At 40.9% G+C, this 21743-nt stretch overlaps 1 protein-coding gene across 1 annotated transcript; it reads right to left on the bottom strand.

Annotated features, from left to right (window-relative positions):
• Window positions 1–1010: 1010 nt before the first annotated feature.
• LOC106612465 (serglycin) lies at window positions 1011–16544 on the bottom strand. The gene is made up of 3 exons (XM_014213617.2): window positions 16286–16544; window positions 7184–7322; window positions 1011–1817 (listed from the first exon to the last, which is right to left on the bottom strand). Exons 1-3 carry the CDS (start codon window positions 16356–16358, stop codon window positions 1607–1609), a joined length of 423 nt encoding a protein of 140 aa, XP_014069092.1. The 5' UTR covers window positions 16359–16544; the 3' UTR covers window positions 1011–1606.
• Between the last annotated feature and the right edge of the window lie 5199 nt (window positions 16545–21743).

The following is a 21743-nucleotide window of genomic DNA, read 5'->3' as shown; positions in this document are numbered from 1 at the left end:
AGATTTTTACCTTGTCAGCTCAGGGATTCAATTTAGCAATCTTTCTGTTACTGGCCCAACGCTCTAACCACTAGGCTACCTGGCGCCCCATGATTAGCAGGGTTACGAACACGTTAGTTCTATTGGCTATGTTGACTATGATGTTACTTTAGCTAATATGGTGACAACGATGTAGACTGTGTGTAGCAGTCAGCGGTTATGATGTGGTTTGGCTTGGAAAGGTTTTTTCACCTGGTCACAGACAGCTGATGTATTGTGCATTGAAGTCCACAAGCAAAGGGAAAAGGTGAGAGCAGGAGAGTGTGTAGATGCGAGAAGGAATACAACGTGGCTGCTATGAAAGTGAACTGTGTTTAAGTGTGATGAGGGGTGTATTCATTCTGTCGATTCTGTTGAAAAACTTTTCTTAGACAGGAGCAATCAGAATGAAACGGGCATAAACAACCCTAATTTTGCAAATAGAAATTATTGTTTGCAAATGTTGGACTAATGATTAAGCCCTAGATCAGCAAGATGCAGGCAAGTGTATGCAAGGCAGTGTGTCACTGTCTGTCACCTCAAATTTGTCTCTCGACCTGTGTGCACCTACATTAAAAACATTAATTCATAGGCTATGTTGTAGCATCCTCCTGATGGGTGTAGAGAAAATTTGAGTATCATGTTGTAGCCTAAACCTATCGATGTTACTTTGAGCTGGGTGAATGGAATGAATGACAGTCATCCAATATGCTGTAATTGAAATAAGGCCATGCTCATAAGAAAAAGAATCGTCCTCCCTCATCTTAAACGGCACCCATTGCCACTGGATCTGAACCATGGTCTCCCACAGGAGAAACCAATGTATTGACCATTAGACTAACAGGGAATACCATGTGGTGTTGAGCGTGACTGATTCTGAAGTCACAGGCATGACTACCTCATCACGAGACCATGAGCCCGACTCATGTCCGCTACAGAAGCATAGGGAGCTCATATCCTCTCTAAAACAGTATTTGAGTTATAAATCATTGGATGATTAAAACATATGTTTATTTAATCGTTTAAATTGTCAAAACATTTTGCTCGGATGAGAAAATACAAGTGTGGAATGATATCATGTTAGATTGTGACCATCGTGGAAATTCTGAATAATATAGTTTTCATTGTGGCTCAGTTGGTAGACCCTGGCGCTTGCAATGCCAGGGTTGTGGGTTTGATTCCCACAGGAGACCAGTACTAAAATGTAAACAAATATATGCACTCACTACTGTAAGTCGCTCTGGATAAGAGCGTCTGCTAAATGACTAAAATGTAAAACAATAAAAGCACGATATACCCCTGAAAATCGTGTTTAAAAATCTAATTATTAACATTCTTGGCTGGTATTACAAATAATAATAAAAATACAGAAAAAAACACACGGAAGACTAATTTAATCTCTTTGGTTCCATGGGAAAATAACTACACTTCAGTTACCTAAATCAGATTAAATACAATCTTACACAGCCAAGCATCAATAACTGGGTCAAAAAGCATGTGCTACTGTAATCTTGAGAGGTTGCAAGAGCCAATTCATTTTACACAACCAGATTAACATCAACATTTCAATATTTTGCATTCTGGCAGGCTACAGGATCAGGTGATCCTCTTTCAATTCCCGAGCAGGAGGCAGAGCCTGATCCATGGTCATTTTCTGTGGGTAAACAAAGTCAGAGTAGTCAATCCCGTCCACATCTGCACTGGCCAACTGGTTGCCAGAGCCCTGCTCAGTGAAGAGGATTCCAGTGTCAGAACCCTCGCCTGACTGCTCTAGCTCGGAGCCACCCTCTTCCAGCACTCTGGAAGAAAAACAAAAGCACAGGACCATTAGTCATTACAGTCTACATCCTCTAAGCTCTTCCTGTGATTTTTCACTACAGCACAGGCTGGGGCGTCTCTACACTCCCATCATCCCTGCTTCCTTTGTCTGGGAGCCTTAAGTCGTATTCAGTTGAATTGTGCATTGAATCAAGAATATTTCACAAAGTGATTAACAAGAAAGGCTGAGTGATAACTCTAAAACCGTTCTATGAAGAGAATATATTGTTGAAATAGTGTTCCTTTGCTTACATTATCAACTAAGTAAATTAGAAAATAAACACATTTAGATGAATCTGTTGTAAAACATTAAAAAGTTGCTCTAATACCTGTGAAGAAACACTTATTACTCCAGTCACTACATTGGATTTGTTTCATAGTAAGAGTGGTGGAAAAAGTACCCAATTGTCATACTTGAGTAAAAGTAAAGATACCTTATGTCACGCCCTGACCTGAGAGAGCCATTTTTCTCTGTTTGGTTAGGTCAGGGTGTGACATGGGGTGGGCATTCTATGTGTCAAATTTCTTTTTTTTCTTTTCTTTGATTGGCCTAGTATGGTTTCCAATCAAAGGCAGCTGTCTATCGTTGTCTCTGATTGGGAATCATATTTAGGCAGCCCTTTTTCCCTCCTTCAGTGTGGGATCTTGTTTTTGTACAGCTCAGTAAGCCTGCAGAACGTGACGTTCGTGTTTCCTTGGGTTGTTATTTTGTTTGAGTGTTCAGAGTTACTATAAATATGAGCACTTTCCACGCTGCACCTTGGTCTACTCATTACACTTTAATAGAAAATTACTCAAGTAAAAGTGAATGTCACCTAGTAAAATACTACTTGAGTAAAAGTCTAAAAGTATTTGGTTTGAAATATACGTAAGTATCAAAAGTAAATGTAATTGCTAAAATATACTTAAGTATAAATAATTTCAAATTCCTTATTTTAAGCAAACCAGATGGCAAAATGTTCTTGTTTATTTTAATTTACGGATAGCCCGGGGCATGTTCCAACACTCAGACATTATTTACAAACGAAGCATGTGTTTAGTGAGTCTTTCAGATCACCAGAATATCTAGTTAACAGAAGAAAAGAAAGAGAAAATCAGGACAGAAAAAAAGGATATCAAAGTGAAACAGTTCTCTAAAGACACAAGAGACAATAATACAAGAAACAACACTTCTGTAGCTTGTCAACTATGTGTCTGTCTATCCCTGTTCTCTCCCCTCTGCACAGGCCATACAAACGCTTCACACCGCGTGGCCGCTGCCACTCTAACCTGGTGGTCCCAGCGCGCACGACCCACGTGGAGTTCCAGGTCTCCGGCAGCCTCTGGAACTGCCGGTCTGCGGCCAACAAGGCTGAGTTCATCTCAGCCTATGCTACCCTCCAGTCCCTAGACTTCCTGGCGCTGACGGAAACATGGATTACCACAGATGACACTGCTACTCCTACTGCTCTCTCCTCGTCTGCCCACGTATTCTCGCATACCCCTAGAGCATCGAGCCAGCGGGGTGGTGGCACTGGAATCCTCATCTCTCACTAGTGGACATTCTCTCTTTCTCCCCTGACCCATCTGTCTATCTCCTCATTTGAATTCCATGCTGTCACAGTTACCAGCCCTTTCAAGCTTAACATCCTTATCATTTATCGCCCTCCAGGTTCCCTTGGAGAGTTCATCAATGAGCTTGACGCCTTGATAAGTTCCTTTCCTGAGGATGGCTCACCTCTCACAGTTCTGGGTGACTTTAACCTCCCCACATCTACCTTTGACTCATTCCTCTCTGCCTCCTGCTTTCCACTCCTCTCCTCTTTTGACCTCACCCTCTCACCTTCCCCCCCTACTCACAAGGCAGGCAATACGCTTGACCTCATCTTTACCAGATGCTGTTCTTCCACTAATCTCATTGCAACTCCCCTCCAAATCTCCGACCACTACCTTGTATCCTTTTCCCTCTCGCTCTCATCCAACACTTCTCACTCTGCCCCTACTCGGATGGTATTGCGCCGTCCCAACCTTCGCTCTCTCTCTCCCGCTACTCTCTCCTCTTCCATCCTATCATCTCTTCCCTCTGCTCAAACCTTCTCCAACCTATCTCCTGATTCTGCCTCCTCAACCCTCCTCTCCTCCCTTTCTGCATCCTTTGATTTTCTCTGTCCCCTATCCTCCAGGCCGGCTCGGTCCTCCCCTCCTGCTCCGTGGCTCGACGACTCACTGCGAGCTCACAGAACAGGGCTCCGGGCAGCCGAGCGGAAATGGAGGAAAACTCGCCTCCCTGCGGACCTGGCATCCTTTCACTCCCCCCTCTCTACATTCTCCTCTTCTGTCTCTGCTGCTAAAGCCACTTTCTACCACTCTAAATTCCAAGCATCTGCCTCTAACCCTAGGAAGCTCTTTGCTACCTTCTCCTCCCTCCTGAATCCTCCTCCCCCTCCCCCTCCTCCCTCTCTGCGGATGACTTCGTCAACCATTTTGAAAAGAAGGTTGACGGTATCCGATCCTCGTTTGCTAAGTCAAACGACACCGCTGGTCCTGCTCACACTGCCCTACCCTGTGCTTTGACCTCTTTCTCCCCTCTCTCTCCAGATGAAATCTCGCGTCTTGTGACGGCCGGCCGCCCAACAACCTGCCCACTTGACCCTATCCCCTCCTCTCTTCTCCAGACCATTTCCGGAGACCTTCTCCCCTACCTCACCTCGCTCATCAACTCATCCTTGACCGCTGGCTACGTCCCTTCCGTCTTCAAGAGAGCGAGAGTTGCACCCCTTCTGAAAAAACCTACACTCGATCCCTCCCATGTCAACAACTACAGACCAGTATCCCTTCTTTCTTTTCTCTCCAAAACTCTTGAACGTGCCGTCCTTGGCCAGCTCTCCTGCTATCTCTCTCACAATGACCTTCTTGATCCTAATCAGTCAGGTTTCAAGACTGGGCATTCAACTGAGACTGCTCTTCTCTGTGTCACGGAGGCTCTCCGCACTGCTAAAGCTAACTCTCTCTCCTCTGCTCTCATCCTTCTAGACCTATCTGCTGCCTTTGATACTGTGAACCATCAGATCCTCCTCTCCACCCTCTCCGAGTTGGGCATCTCCGGCGCGGCCCACGCTTGGATTGCGTCCAACCTGACAGGTCACTCCTACCAGGTGGCGTGGCGAGAATCTGTCTCCGCACCACGCGCTCTCACCACTGGTGTCCCCCAGGGCTCTGTTCTAGGCCCTCTCCTATTCTCGCTATACACCAAGTCACTTGGCTCTGTCATATCCTCACATGGTCTCTCCTATCATTGCTATGCAGACGACACACAATTAATCTTCTCCTTTCCCCCTTCTGATAACCAGGCGGCGAATTGCATCTCTGCATGTCTGGCAGACATATCAGTGTGGATGACGGATCACCACCTCAAGCTGAACCTCGGCAAGACGGAGCTGCTCTTCCTCCCGGGGAAGGACTGCCCGTTCCATGTTCTCGCCATCATGGTTGACAACTCCCTTGTGTCCTCCTCCCAGAGTGCTAAGAACCTTGGCGTGATCCTGGACAACACCCTGTCGTTCTCCACTAACATCAAGGCGGTGACCCGATCCTGTAGGTACATGCTCTACAACATTCGCAGAGTACGACCCTGCCTCACACAGGAAGCGACGCAGGTCCTAATCCAGGCACTTGTCATCTCCCGTCTGGATTACTGCAACTCGCTGTTGGCTGGGCTCCCTGCCTGTGCCATTAAACCCCTACAACTCATCCAGAACGCCGCAGCCCGTCTGGTGTTCAACCTTCCCAAGTTCTCTCACGTCACCCCGCTCCTCCGCTCTCTCCACTGGCTTCCAGTTGAAGCTCGCATCCGCTACAAGACCATGGTGCTTGCCTACGGAGCTGTGAGGGGAACGGCACCTACATACCTTCAGGCTCTGATCAGGCCCTACACCCAAACAAGGGCACTGCGTTCATCCACCTCTGGCCTGCTGGCCCCCCTACCTCTGAGGAAGCACGGTTCCCGCTCAGCCCAGTCCAAACTGTTCGCTGCTCTGGCACCCCAATGGTGGAACAAGCTCCCTCACGACGCCAGGACAGCGGAGTCAATCACCACCTTCCGGAGACACCTGAAACCCCACCTCTTTAAGGAATACCTGGGATAGGATAAAGTAATCCTTCTAACCCCCCCCCTTAAAAGATTTAGATGCACTATTGTAAAGTGGTTGTTCCACAGGATATCATAAGGTGAATGCACCAATTTGTAAGTCGCTCTTGATAAGAGCGTCTGCTAAATGACTTAAATATAAAAATGTAATGTAAAGATCAGAGGCAGTAGGGATGACCAGGGTTGTTCTCTTGATAAGTGTGTGAATTTTACAATTTTCCTGTCCTGCTAAGCATTCCAAATGTAACGAATACTTTTGGTTGTCAGGGAAAATGTATGGAGTAAAAAGTACATTATTTTCTTTAGGAATGTCGTGAAGTAAAAGTTGTCCAAAATTTAAATAGTAAAGTACAGATATTACGTATTAGTAAACTTACCGATGCTTCTGTTTGCATGGTACTTTTAACAACCGTAGTACACAACATTTATAATTAAACAGTATTTCCTGACTTTTTGCCAATGTTTTTTTTAACATGCTTAGAGGGAATTTATAATGATAAGCCCTTTCTGTGCGACCTACAGTATAGGGAAGAGGGTTTCGTGAGATCCAACCCTTTTGGGTCCTGATGTTTTCTAACTGATACAATGTCTTGCTGAGGACTTAAACCACTAAAGGGGAAGCGCTGTCTTAGGCCATATGATAGCAAATAACCATATGATAGCAAATGTCTAGCTTCCTCAATAGTGAAAATGTTTAACAGAGCTGAGTACATATTGTTCTCTTCTGTCTGCTGTAATATAATTAATGCAGATATTAATGCTTGGGTGCTCCTTCACCCATGTATAATTAGATCACCTAATTCATATGGCTTGTAGTTTAAACACTCAACTTTCAGCAGGATAATCTAGAACCATAGAGTGTAGTTTAAACTCATAGTAGTAAGTCAATAAAGTGCTTACTTCTTGTATGCTACCATCACTCTCGGAATGAGAAATAATATGAGGCCATTCAAGTCACAGTACGCAACTACCAGACTGATTCTGTCATTAAAAAACATTTCCTACTACAGGAAATTGTATAATGATTCTTGAAAATTCTGAAATGTTATTGATCAAGTCTATTATTGCAATCCTTTATGGGGACATATCTCATCAAAAACAATGGAGCAAAGAAGCTAACTTAGTCAGGACAATTCTATCACATTATGTTCAATTCTGAAATTCAATAGCCCATCAAGCTTTGGTCTCCTGATAAATACATTTGCAATGACGTATACTTACATATCCTTTACTGCAAATGGAGGGAGTCTGTCAGGAGGCCCAGGCAAGTCCATCCAGGGACCCCTCTGTGTCTCACAGTTGGGATTCTTGGTGTCTGGCCTGCACTTAACCCACATATATCTACCTTTTGCTGGAGCACCTGTGTTTCATAAGGGAATAACAATATATAAACATAACTCATTTGTGACAGAGAATCTTCATGGACAATATTCCTATTGAATATGAAATGCAGGTTACTGCCAAAATAAAGGAAACTGAGTAAATGAGGGATATAAAGTATATTGAAAGCAGGTGCTTCCAGGTGTGGTTCCTGAGTAACATCAAATGAAATTAAATTAAATGTGATGTTATTTGATGCATTTGTCACATGCGCCGAATACAACAGGTGTAGACCTTACAGTGAAATGCTTACTTACCTAGGCGCCGAATACAACAGGTATACCTTACAGTGAAATGCTTACTTACAAGCTCTTAACCAACAATGCAGTTATAAGAAAAATACCTACAAAAAATAAATAAAAGTAACAAATAATTTAAGAGCAGCAGTAAAATAACAATAACGATGCTATATACAGGGGGAACCGGTAAAGTCAGTGTGTGGGGGCACCGGTTAGTCGAGGTAATTGAGGTAATATGTAAATGTAGGTAGAGTTATTAAAGTGACTATGCATAGATAATAACAGAGAGTAGCAGCAGCGAAAAATGGGGGGGGGGTAGCCATTTGATTAGATATTCAGGAGTCTTATGGCTTGGGGGTAGAAGCTGTTTAGAAGCATTTTGGACCTAGACTTGGCGCTCCAGTACCACTTGTCGTGCGGTAACAGAGAGAACTGTCTATGACTAGGGTGGCTGGAGTCTTTGACAATTTTTAGGGCCTTCCTCTGACACCGCCTGGCTGGTATATAGGTCCTGGATGGCAGGAAGCTTGGCCCAAGTGATGTACTGGGCCGTACGCCCTACCCTCTGTAGTGCCTTGTGGTCGGAGGCCGAGCAGTTGCCATACCAGGCAGTGATGCAACCCGTCAGGATGCTTTCAATGGTGCAGCTGTAGAACCTTTTGAGGATCCGAGGACCCATGCCAAATCTTTTCAGTCTCCTGAGGGGGAATAGATTTTGTCGTGCCCTCTTCACGACTGTCTTGTTGTGCTTGGACCATGTTAGTTTGTTGATGATGTGGATACCAAGGAACTTGAAGCTCTCAAGCTGCTCAGCTACAGCCCTATCGATGAGAATGGGGGCGTGCTCGATCCTCCTTTTCCTGTAGTCCACAATCATCTCCTTTGTCTTGATCACGTTGAGGGAGAGAATGTTGTCCTGGCACCACAATCCCATCATGCTTAGGGTCTTGCATAAAGATGTCCAGTTGCCCATTATTTCGCCTACCATGGTTAGAAGAGATATCAATGACTTTGAAATAAGCAAATAGGGGTCTGAAAGGAGCATCGAGGGTTTAAATGGTGTGTGTGTGTGTGTGTGTGTGTGTGTGTGTGTGTGTGTGTGTGTGTGTGTGTGTGTGTGTGTGTGTGTGTGTGTGTGTGTGTGTGTGTGTGTGTGTGTGTGTGTGTCTCAGTGACCAGATCACAACTCAATTGAAAACGTATGGGAGATTCTGGAGCGGCACCTGAGACTGCATTTTCCACCACCATCAACAAAACACCAAATGATGGAATTTCCTGTGTAAGAATGTGTAAGAATTGTGTAAGAATCCCCCCAATAGAGTTCCAGACACTTGTAGAATCTATGCCAAGGCGCATTGAAGCTGTTCTGGCAGCTCGTGGTGGCCCAACACGTTATTAAGACACTATGTTTGTAAGGTTCTGCTTTTCTTTTCTTAGTCAAACTTGTGTTATTTTTCTTTGTGTTCTTGAACGTAGCCTTGTTTCTTTGTGTTCTGGAACGTAAGCCCTGTTTCTTTGTGTTCTGGAACGTAGCCCTGTCTTTCATTTTTGTTCATCGATTTCACCTGTGTTCGTTTCTCACCTGGTCTCATCAGCTCCGTATTTAGTTCAGTTCTTTCTGTTTGTATGGTTGTGAGGTATTGCTTGTTTTTGACTGCCTACCTGTGTTTGACCATTGCCTGCCTGTGACCACAATTCCTGCCTTCTGGGAAGGCTTAATAAACATCTGCCATGCTCTGCGTGTGAATCTACACCTTTTTCTCCCTGAGTATTCATTACAATGTTGGTGTTTCTTCGATTTTGGCAGTTACCTGTACATGCTTATAACCATTGTATCTGCTATTGTAGCAAGAAATTGGTAAATATTTGTCTAGAACCAAAGTAACAGGACACAGTGACTTGCTTTATAGTGTTAACCTAAAGGAACTTGATTGAAGTGATTATTGCGAGCCATCAAGTTGTAGTTGTGCTTGAAAGGGTATTGTCATCTACATACACTAAGGTTATTCATTTCTACACATCTCGATGCTGATTATAATGCCTGCAGCCTGTGCATAATCAATAGGCCTGAAAAGGTTTAGGGCAGGGGTGTCAAACTCATTCCACGGAGGGACGAGTGTCTGCGGGTTTTTGTTTTTTCCTTTCAATTAAGACCTATAGACAACCAGATGAGGGGAGTTCCTTACTAATTAGTGACCTTAATTCATCAATCAAGTACAAGCGTGGAGCGAAAACCCGCAGACACTCGGCCCTTAGTGGAATGAGTTTTACACGTGCTCTATCTAAACTCTTCTGGGGCCTTATGTACCAAGCAGACTAGGAGTTCTGATTAGGGATCAGTTATGCCTTTAAGACCACAGTGGACAGAGGGGACCTGATCAGCACTCCTGCTCTGAGACGCTTGCCCATTTCTTGCCAGGATACTTGTTCTTGCAATCTGTGAGTAAATTATTGCTTTTGAAAAAATATAAATAATAGGTAGCCTACAGCTTAAGTCTTTGTTGGACAGGACCATTACTGCATTCGACAATTGATATAGGTCAACTTATTTGTATTTTTAAACCGAAAAGGTACAAATTCATTTTAATAAGGGGTCCTTATTACAGTGTAATTACACTGTAACAAGTATTGTAGTTAATTGTCATAACTCATAGTTACACTGTTATAACATGTAACTGGTGGTAATTGGAGTCTGTAATTACAGATGTGTAACAGCAAATGCTTGTTACAAATGGGCAAGTTTCCACTAAATTCACCAATTTAGTGTTAAGTTTCTTCTCAGCTGCATCTGATTCAGTAATAACTGTCCCAAGGCTGTAATCTCTTTTGGACAGATGCACTGGGAGTCAGAGATTACAAAGGTTGGAGGATCACTAGGCTATAATTACCAACCCATCTACAAAATCGCCACTCAATGTTGTATGTAATGACTTATTACTCATTACCAAGTGAAAATACCTACAAACAAATGGACAACCTGGCCGGCCAAACCCTCACTTAACCTGGACGACGCTGGGCCAATTGTGCGCCGCCTCATGGGTCTCCTGGTTGGCCATGACACAGCCTGGCATCGAACCAGGATCTGTAGTGACGCAGTGTCTTAGATTGCTGCGCCACTTGGGAGGCCCTTTACTATGACTTTTTAACCCAGCAGTGCTATTTGCAGAGTTAGCTCCAAGTAAATGTTGCAATTCTTCAACCATTCCTGAACCTGCGACCAGAATGACTGTTGCCTTTAGTTAGAGGTCAATTTTTTTATATGTAATAATTTCTACCCTCTGATTTCATATTCTGTAATGCGTGTATATGGGAGGCGAAGTCAAGTGCAGGAGAGCAGAGTAATATAAACAGACACACTTTAATACCGGTTACCAAATGACAGCGCATAACACATACAAGTGCCAAAAACACGGTCTAAAACAAAAGTACAACGCCTGACAATAATCCACGTAACAAAATAACAATCACTCACAAATACAACATGGGGAACAGAGGGTTAAATAATAAACAAGTGATTGGTGAGTGAAGCCAGGTGTGATAAGACAAAGACAGAACAAATGGAAAATGAAAAGTGGATCGGCGGTGGCTAGAAAGCCGGCGACGTCGACCGCCGAACGGAGTCCGAACAAGGAGAGGGACCGACTTCGGCGGAAGTCGTGACATATTCATTATATAAATAGGCCCGTTTAATTTTGTCTGGCTTGCCATTCCTAATAAAATTGAATATTTCTTGCACATATCATTTTAAAAAAACAAGTCGCTAGGTGTAGGCAAGGCCATAAGCAAATAGGTAAACTGGGATATGACTAAAGAGTTAATCAGGGTGATTTTTCAACAAATAGACAGGTATTTTCCATTCTACGGTTGCACGATCTTATCTGTTTTTACAAACTTTCTATTAAAATGTATTGTAATGAGATCATTTCTTTTTTTCGGGATATGAATACCGAGGATGTCCACTTCACCTTTAGACCATTTTATCGGTAAACTACACGGTAATGTAAAAGTTGTAATTTTTTGTGATTCAATACTTAATATTGTAAACATATCATACATTTGGTTGGAATCCAGAGACGTTAGAAAAAGTATCTAGATTATTTATGAGGCTGAGGAGGGATCCAATTTGTGGATTTAAAAGAAAACATGAATCTTTAGCATACAATGACACCTTTGTTTTTAAGACCTGGATTTCCAGGCCCTTGATATTATTGTTGGATCTGATTTTAATCATCTAACATTTCGATGGCCATATTAAATAGATATGCTGATAGTGGGCAACCTTGTTTTACTCCTCTTGACAGTTTTTATTAACCCCTTGTATAAGATTCCAGGCATTTATACATAAATTCCAGTCGTACTTTATCAAAAGCCTTTTCAAAGTCAGCTATGAATACCAGGCCTGGTTCCCAGATTTTTCATAGTGTTCTATTGTTTCCAGTACTTGTCTAATAAAGATCCAGTCCATTTAAACAATTGGAGGCCCTTATACCTAATCAGACATTTTTTTTTACATGGACAATACATTATAGATAATATATTTACCACTTGGGTCCTGTGTCAGTAATAATGAAATCTTGTTGAGTATCTGATAATCTGCCATTTGTATTGGAGTGGTTAAAACATGCTAATAACGGTCCTCTGAGTACATCAAAAATGGTTTGGTGTACCTCAACTAGTAAATAATAATAATAAGGATTTTTTTATTGTTAATACATTTATTAATTAGACGAAACAAAGATATAGGCCTACTCAATAACATAAATCTGTATCCTACAGTATGGTGAGTAGCATAGATCATTGTTTCCCAACTACAGTTCTGGAGTATCCCCAACACTACACATGTTTGTTGTAGCTCCAAACAAACACACCTGATTCAACTAATTTAAAAATATATCTATATTATTTCACCTTTGTTTAACCAGGGAGGCTAGTTGAGAGCAAGTTCTCATTTACAACTGCGACCTGGCCAAGATAAAGCAAAGCAGTGCAACACAAACAACACAGAGTTGCACATGGAATACACAAACATACAGTCAATAATACAATAGAACAATCTATATACAGTGTGTGCAACTGAGGTAGGATAAGGGAGGTAGAGGACTTGATGATTAGTTGAAAAGTTGAATCAGATGTGTTTGTCCTGGGCTTCAATAAAAATGTAAATACTGTTGGGGGTACTCGAGGACTGGAGTTGGGAAACACTGGCCTAGACAGATAATTTAGAAAAACAGGATTGTCTCTTTCTTCCCTTTTTAACATTACAAAATGGAAACTGACAACTGTCTTTGTCTTCATCTGTTTATTTATTGTAAGCAGAGACCTTATAGTCCAGTTCTCTGCTGCCAATGACTGGAACGAACTGCAAAAATCGCTGAAGCTGGAGACTCTTATCTCCCTCACTAACTTCAAGCACCAGTAGTCAGAGCAGCTCACAAATCATTGCACCTGTACATAGCCCATCTGTAAATAGCCCATCCAACTACCTCATCCCCGTACTGTATTTATTTATTTTGCTCCATTGCACCCCAGTATCTCTACTTGCACATTCATCTTCTGCACATCTATCACTCCAGTGTTTAATTGCTATATCGTAATTACCTCGCCACTATGGCCTATTTTATTGCCTTACCTCCATTATCTTACCTCATTTGCACACACTGTATATATACTTTTTTTTCTCTACTGTATTATTGACTGTATGTTTGTTTATTCCATGTGTAACTCTATGTTGTTGTATGTGTCGAACTGCTTTGCTTTATCTTGGCCAGGTCGCAGTTGTAAATGAGAACTTGTTCTCAACTAGCCTACCTGGTTAAATAAAAGTGAAATAAAATAAATAAAAAATAAATAAATAAATTGTAGGTATCTGTGGTAGAGAAGAAGAATATATATGACAATTTAGCATAGACACCATTACCTCTGGTTATCTTCATCATGATTTCTATGATTTAGGCATAGCTTGGCCTACCTAACTACCTAGCTAGTTTGTTGTGATATCCCACTTGCCATATTAGTGCTTGCTAACACTAATAACAAAGATTTGTTTAACTAACCCAAGATAGATCAGAGTCTGTCGTTTCCAATTGGAGCAAATTAATCATAGAGGGCAGAACAAGCACAAGCTAGTGAGAACCTATTGGCGCATTCTAGCATTTATTTGCATATTTCCGTTAGGGAACGCCTACTCTGTGAAGTGCGCGTGTGCAATTACTCGATTCACCCTTGCACTCATTCTAAACAACTCCATTTTTTACACTTTGGCAAGAGTAAAGTCTACAAAACGCAGTCCAATCTGTTTGTTACAGATTCTAGTTTTGGAAACAGAAAACTGTAGGAGATCAAATGTTTCATCGATGAGAAAATGATCAGAATGTCGGCCAAAATCAATCTTCTCGCACTGCTGGCTACTGGTAGTGAGTGGATACGCCAACCGGATGCTTCACAATTACACATCCGGTGAAATATCTGTCTCACTGTTCTATCTGTGCTGATAAATTATCTAGTGTTAAATTATTAGCTACATTGAAAATGCACTAACTTTACTCATAGTGTGTTGACACAAGTAGCTAGCTAGCTAACATGCTGGGTGTGTCTCACGTTATACCCAAGGTTCAGGGAAGATAAGACCATCGAGCCAAGCTAACGTTAGCTAGTTAGCTAGCAAGTAGCGACCATAGCATAATTGACAGCTTTAGCTAGCTAGTTATTCAAGGTTAGCATGCTAGCTAATCCCCAAAAAACTATATTAGATGGTAACTAGCTAGCTAACCTTGTTGGTAGGTCAAACAAAAACATGAGCTAACGTTTGCTAGGTAGTTACAGTTAGCTAACTAACATTAGGCTAGCAAGCTAACTACCTATGCTAAATCATTCAGCAGAATTCATGTGTTCAAAAAAGCAAAATAAGTTGCATGGAAACTATACTTTCTCTCTCATGTTGATGTTTTTGACCTACAACACTTTGTTTCTTTCATGTCTGGATTTTTGGTGCTTACAAGACACCTGGGACCTCGGAAAAACCAGATCAAATCATGACGTCAGGTCGGAAAGTCAGAGTTCTGGAAAGATGCCAGAGTTTCCGACTCGGAATTCTAAATTGGATGACCTTTCAAAACAATTTTCCCAGTCAGAGATAATTTTTTTCCGAGTTCCGGAGATTTCCCAGTTGTTTTAAAAGTGGCATTTGCACACTGACCTACTCGACAATATTCTCTGCGCACTGTCACATGACGCCAGTGTCAACACGTTCGACATGTTCGAGGTCATTCTTATTTCGAGCGTGTTGCACAGATAGGCAAATCTTGACATGATGCCTTAATTCCTGGGATAAATAAATAATTGCACCAATGCATCCCATTAAAAAGTGATAATGCTCCTCAACAGCGAAACCCTTGCAAGGTTACATGATGGAATAAGAGTTTATCTTATGATCATTTTAAGTGCATTTATAAACCATTATTCAACCAAGCTTAATAGGCTTACAATTTGGCAATTACGATTGACTATTTCACAAGTTTAACCATAACCAGGGGTGAAAGTAAGCCGGTATGGTCTGGTACAGCATCACGGAAAAAATAAATATTGGGGGTGTGCTGTACCGGTAAAACGTGAGCCTATCACAATAATTAACACAAAATCACATGAAAAATATAGGCTATTTTACACCATTATTTAACACTACCGCATGTCAGCCACATTAAAAAAATTACATTTTGACAAGCGGAGATAAGTGGCAACGACCGAGACGCGCTTGGACAGCTGTGGTTGCATCAATGCAGGCTGTGTAAACCTAATGACAATTGCAGAATGTCATTACAATACACGTTTGGGTGTTTTGTGACGGATGTCTCTTTCCATTCATCAAATTGCAGGAGCACAATGCGTGGACGAACATGCGCTGGTACCCTACAGGAGAGCCTTTTTGAAGTGATTGTTTGACAATCAGATGAAAACACTATGACTGGTTGTGTTTATGCCACATTAAAAGGTAATACATATTAAAAGTGATAGGACAAATATTTACAAAGCCTAGGCCCAAAGAGATCATATGAAATTAAAATGGATTATATATGTACTTGTCTGATTGAATCTAGGCTATAAAAACGTGTGTGTATGCGCTTGGGTAACATGCATTCATTGTTATACCTCTGTAATTACAGACTGCAATTACCAACAGTTACATATTGTTATTACAGTGTAACTATGAATTATTACAAGTAATTACAATAATTGTTAGGTTAATTCCATATGTAATTACGCTGTAATAAGGACCCATTAAAATAAAACGTTTCCGATCAAATTACACTTTCACTTATGCAACCACCCCTTTTAAATGGCAGATTAAAGTTATAAGCAACATGTGCATTGTTCTAATTTGTGGTTCTTCAAATGTTTTAATACTCTTACTCATACTTTATTCTGGTAGTGAAAAAGATATCCTTCAGACAGAAAATACACAGACGCGGTTTCGTGACATTTTGTCAGCAACCTAGGGTATTTTGTCAAGCGTGCCAAAAGCAGACATCAAATTGATAGCAGAAGTTCAGATACGTTTTCAACATGAATTAATCAACATAAATGTTATTGTTACAAATCCGTAACTACACCTACTTACTTTTCTCAACAGTTAAATACTGTAGAACCCAACATGTGGCTAATCCAAACATTTGATATAGCCTATTATTTATTTGAATAGGCTACTTACCAAATCCGTTATCTGCGAGAAAGAAAATAACAGCCAGTGTCAGACAGATCTTCAAATTCAGTAGTCCCTTCATTATTTCCTTTGTAATGAGAAGACGTCAATATATCCTTTAAAGAATAACCTCTGTGTGAATATTCTTAAATACACTTAATCGTGCTGTTGAATGTCTCCAAACCCTGCCCATATATGCGTCATTATTTCCTGAAACCAGACGTCTTCGTAAGAAGTTTAACATCCGCAGTGGAAAGTTATTGTCTTCCATATCTGGCATGCCGACGTTCACCACATTGAGTTAATAACGTAGATATAGCCTAAATAAAGATGATGAATACAGTATATCTGAACATTCAACGGCTATAAAAATTGGTAGTCCCACTGTAAAACTGCAGTAGACCATAATCTGTTGACACATAGCATCATTTGAATCATCAAAATTCTCTCTTTGACCCAATAGATAATCCAATAGATTAATTCATAGTAGTCACTCAGAAATGTCCTTGTTTTCCATGAAAACATACATGAAATGAGTTGCAAAATGAATAGGAAATATAGTCAAGACGTTGACAAGGTCATAAATAACGATTTTTAATTGAGATAATAATTGTGTCCTTCAAACTTTGCTATAGTCAAAGAATCCTCAATTTGCAGCAATTACAGCCTTGCAGACCTTTGGCATTCTAGTTGTCAATTTGTTGAGGAAATCTGAAGAGATTTCACCCCATGCTTCCTGAAACACCTCCCACAAATTGGATTGGCTTGATGGGCACTTCTTACATGCCATACGGTCAAGCTGCTCCCACAACAGCTCAATAGGGTTGAGATCCGGTGACTGTGCTGGCCACTCCATTATAGACAGAATACCAGCTGACTGTTTCTTCCCTAAATAGTTATTTCATAGTTTGGAGCTGTGCTTTGGGTCATTGTCCTGTTGTAGGAGGAAATTGGCTCCAAATAAGCGACGTCCACAGGGTATGGCGTTGCAAAATGGAGTGATTGCCTTCCTTCTTCAATATCCCTTTTACCCTGTAAAATCTCCCACTTTACCACCACCAAAGCACCCCCAGACCATCACATTGCCTCCACCATGCTTGACAGATGGCGTCAAGAACTCCTCCAGCATCTTTTCATTTTTTTATGTCTCACGAATGTTCTTCTTTGTGATCTGAACACCTCAAACTTAGATTTGTCTGACCATGACACTTTTTTCCAAACTTCCTCTGTCCAGTGTCTGTGTTCTTTTGCCCATATTAATATTTTATTTTTATTGGCCAGTCTGAGAAATGGCTTTTTCTTTGCAACTCTACCTAGAAGGCCAGCATCCCGGAGTCGCCTCTTCACTGTTGACGTTGAGACTGATGTTTTGCGGGTACTATTTAATGACGCTGCCAGTTGAGGACTTGTGAGGCATCTGTTTCTCAAACTAAACACTCTAATGTACTTGTCCTCTTGCTCAGTTGTGCACCGGGGCCTCCCACTCCTCTTTCTATTCTGGTTAGGGCCAGTTTGCACTTTCTGTGAAGGGAGTAGTACACCGCGTTGTACGAGATCTTCAGTTTCTTGGCAATTTCTCGCATGGAATAGCCTTCATTTCTCAGAACAAGAATAGACTGATGAGTTTCAGAAGAAAGTTCTTTGTTTATGGCCATTTTGAGCCTGTAATCAAACCCAGATGCTCCAGATACTCAACTAGTCTAAAGAAGGCCAGTTTTATTGCTTCTTTAATCAGAACAACAGTTTTCAGCTGTGCTAACATAGTTGCAAAAGGGTTTTCTAATGATCAATTAGCCTTTAAAAATGATAAACTTGGATTAGCTAACACAACGTGCCATTGGACACCAGGAGTGATGGTTGCTGATAATGGGCCTCTGTACGCCTACGTATTCCATAAAAAATCTGCAGTTTCCAGCTACAATAGTCATTTACAACATTAACAATTTCTACACTGTATTTCTGATCAATTGTATGTTATTTTAATGGACAAAAAAATTGCTTTTCTTTCAAAAACAAGGACATTTCTAAGTGACACCAAACTTTTGAATGGTAGTGTATATTGTTGTAAGTGACTGTATGGATACTATATATTACAGATGTTATTGGTAACAAGTGAAATGTTGAAGTGTGGTTAGTCACCATCTTGGATGTGGTTTGAGTCGGAAAACAAATGACTGCTGGAATGTAAAACTGTGGAAAACACCAAACAACTTGGTGCATTACAAGCCATACTCAAAATACACAAGGGTGAGAATATTAGAATTAGATGCATCTGACAAGCAATCTAAGCACTTTACCTATTTTGGTCACCTTAAGTCATATAAAATCTTAGTACATTAATGAAAAATGCTGAATGTGCTCTATCTGAGTTTAATTAGGAAAATTAAGTTAACTAATTAAGTTTGCAGTTGCGCTGTTGAGTGAGTTTGGGGGGGTGAATGTAGCAGATGGGGATCTGTGAAACTCACTCCTCAGCCTGAAGTGTCTCCACTTGCGCTGCCAAATAGGTAGCGTTTCGGTTGCGCAACTGGGTAAGACGCTTTCAGGGGGGCAGTCACATGTGTTTGTGAGGCAGAGGTCCTGGTATGAGCCAAATCAGGAGGAAGCGGTACAGCTCGCTAAACAAGACAGTCCTTTACTCTCATGTGAAGTTTATGCAACACTCCTCCAAAAAGTTTAGTTAACTCAAAAAGGCTGTGGAACTACTTACTAAAAGATCTTGAGCTGGACCAGCTAGATTTTTTTACACTGTACTGTAAAGTATGATGATTGATCTCTTTCATGTTAATTGTTCTCTTGAAATTCTTATTTTGAAAGGGTCATGTGGATGTGTATGAACGCTTGTTTTCAGCTGTGAGAGGATACAGGATGTGGGTGTATCGGGCCATTTTACCTTTCCTCGGGAAATTACATTTCAATCTCTTTATTGAGACATCCAACGCCACTACTGCAACTCATAACTTTATAAAATCTCAATCTCAATTTCAGATTAGATTTGTTTTCTTGGTCCTGTGCAGTTGTAAATCAAACAAATACATGTGTTAAGACAAAGTTTTTAAATTTCAACTTATTTTAAAATAGTGAATCGTGCTAAGGTGCCAATATATTTGACTGCAACTGTTCTTATGGGTCTAAACATAAAGCTCTGCCAAACTGTCCTCTTCAGAAAAGATTGCACTGGAGACCAAATTCCATATATTTTTCTTTTACATGAGAATCCTCTAATTTCTTCTAAGCAGTCATCTGATAATCCAGACTCTCTCTCTCTCCTGAACTGTTTCAACTGTCTTTAGTCAAATGCATCTGTAGGTGCCATTATGCCTCATCCTCTCCTTGTGTTGAGTATGCTGTCTGGTCTTCCACCCCCTTATGTCTGCTCCATATTTATCTCAATCTTCCTGTTGCTACCTGCTGTCAGAATAAAGGTTACATTCATCCAGATGTGGGAATCTCCTCAATTTTCATTAGAGTTCCATTATTTACATTTACATTTAAGTCATTTAGCAGATGCTCTTATCCAGAGCGACTTACAAATTATACTTTACCCTTCAACCACATATCCCATGAAAACACATTTCTTGGGATATTTCAACTATTGGACTAACTTTACTAATACCACTAAACATTTTATGACTGATAATCAAGTGTTTGTTTATGTTACTTGTACTCATGCTGTTTTTCAGATCAATCCTCATCTGGAATAAAAAGCAAGCTCAATGGATAATATCCATAACAAAAAAAATAGTTGTCCAGGACTAGGCTAAATCTGTGTCTGCAGGAAACCATCCCATTATGTTGAGCACTTACGCAAACAGAAGATTTTCTGGAGAAAGGTAGATATTTGAGACATTTTATTTTCTGCTTAGACAAGTTCCTAACTGTAAGGGGTGTTTAACTGGCGGCAGAGAAGTCCGACGTAGGAGAGAAATAACTTTTCCAACGGCGCAGTTTATTACAACAACAACAAAAAACACCGGAAAACATAATAATAAAAATCAATGGGTAAACATAACCCGACGCACACCAGTACATGTAACCGATGTGAAATGGCTAGTTAGTTAGCGGTGGTGTGCGCTAATAGCGTTTCAATCGGGTGACGTCACTCGCTCTGAGACCTGAAGTAGTTGTTCCCCTTGCTCTGCAAGGGCCGCGGCTTCGTGGGTGTCAATTGTTGATGTGTGCAGAGGGTCCCTGGTTCAAGCCCAGGTTGGGGCGAGGAGAGGGACGGAAGCTATACTGTTACATACACACCAGTACAGACGTACACATTCACTTACAATAAACAATCTCCGACAAGGACATGAGGGGAAACAGAGGGTTAAATACACAACATGTAATTGAATGGGATTGGAACCAGGTTTGAAGGAAGACAAGACAAAACCAATGGAAAATGAAAAAGGGATCAGTGATGGCTAGAAGGTCGGTGACGTCGACCGCCGAACACCGCCCGAACAAGGAGAGGGACCGACTTCAGTGGAAGTCGTGACACTAACGATACTACCATTAAAACTGCAGTGAATGAGGTCATCTAAATTATTTGCTGCCTGTCTGTCTCAAATATCAGTGGGAGTAAAATACCCTAGGTGAGCAAAAACAGAAGTGTTTGATGTGCAGTTTGATGACCTAGTAAATTAAATGTCTTAAACCAGTCATATTTCTAGAGCAGTGAGAAAGCATGTTTCAATTATAATATTGTTGTTTCTTTTAGTTTGTTATTGTGGACACCATGTTTGTTTAGTAAAATATATGAAATTCACATTTTTGACCCACAAAAATAATGATTCTCCACCTTGCCACCGAAATCAGCTTTTGCTTTAATAAAAATAAGTATTAGCTACTATTTTGGAATGTTTATAAAATAACAAGCATGCTCGTCAGCTGTCATTGCGGTCTGTAATCTCTCTTTAGCACACACAGAGAAAGGAAAATACTTCTTCATTGGGGTTTTGAAGACTGCACTGTCATTGTCAGGCTGAGGTTTCATCTTACAGCCAAGTCATACCAAGACGAGCTAAATGCTATCCACAGCTCTGTTTACGTGTCACTCTAGAGAATTCACATTCGGATGGTTTTGCATTCAAAGTATATTTAGAGCTGAAGTGGTAATACATCTTGGCACAGATACACATATATGCCTCTTAAAATTGTAATTAACTACTCACAGGACCTGAAAGTTACAATTATGTACATCTAAGTCTGTCTAAGCTGTTTTAGGGTCCATTTATCGATGGCAATCTTTTCTTATTTAAGAAATGTATTACACGTTTGTGTGAATGTTACAATAAAATGTTTCCTTTATGAAATAAATATTCATATACATCAAGCAACTTCCAACAATGAAAGCTTTTGAGAGGCAAGAAAAGGTTATTTGCACGTTATGTTTATTTATGGTTTCGGTAGTCAGTTGGAAATAGACAGATCCTTTTCAAAATAAATATCACATCAGTTAATTCATGTTTCCATTATA

This window comes from Salmo salar, chromosome ssa01 (assembly GCF_905237065.1).
Source record: "Salmo salar chromosome ssa01, Ssal_v3.1, whole genome shotgun sequence".
Taxonomy (NCBI): domain Eukaryota; kingdom Metazoa; phylum Chordata; class Actinopteri; order Salmoniformes; family Salmonidae; genus Salmo; species Salmo salar.
This window is presented reverse-complemented; position numbering and strand designations above follow the sequence as displayed.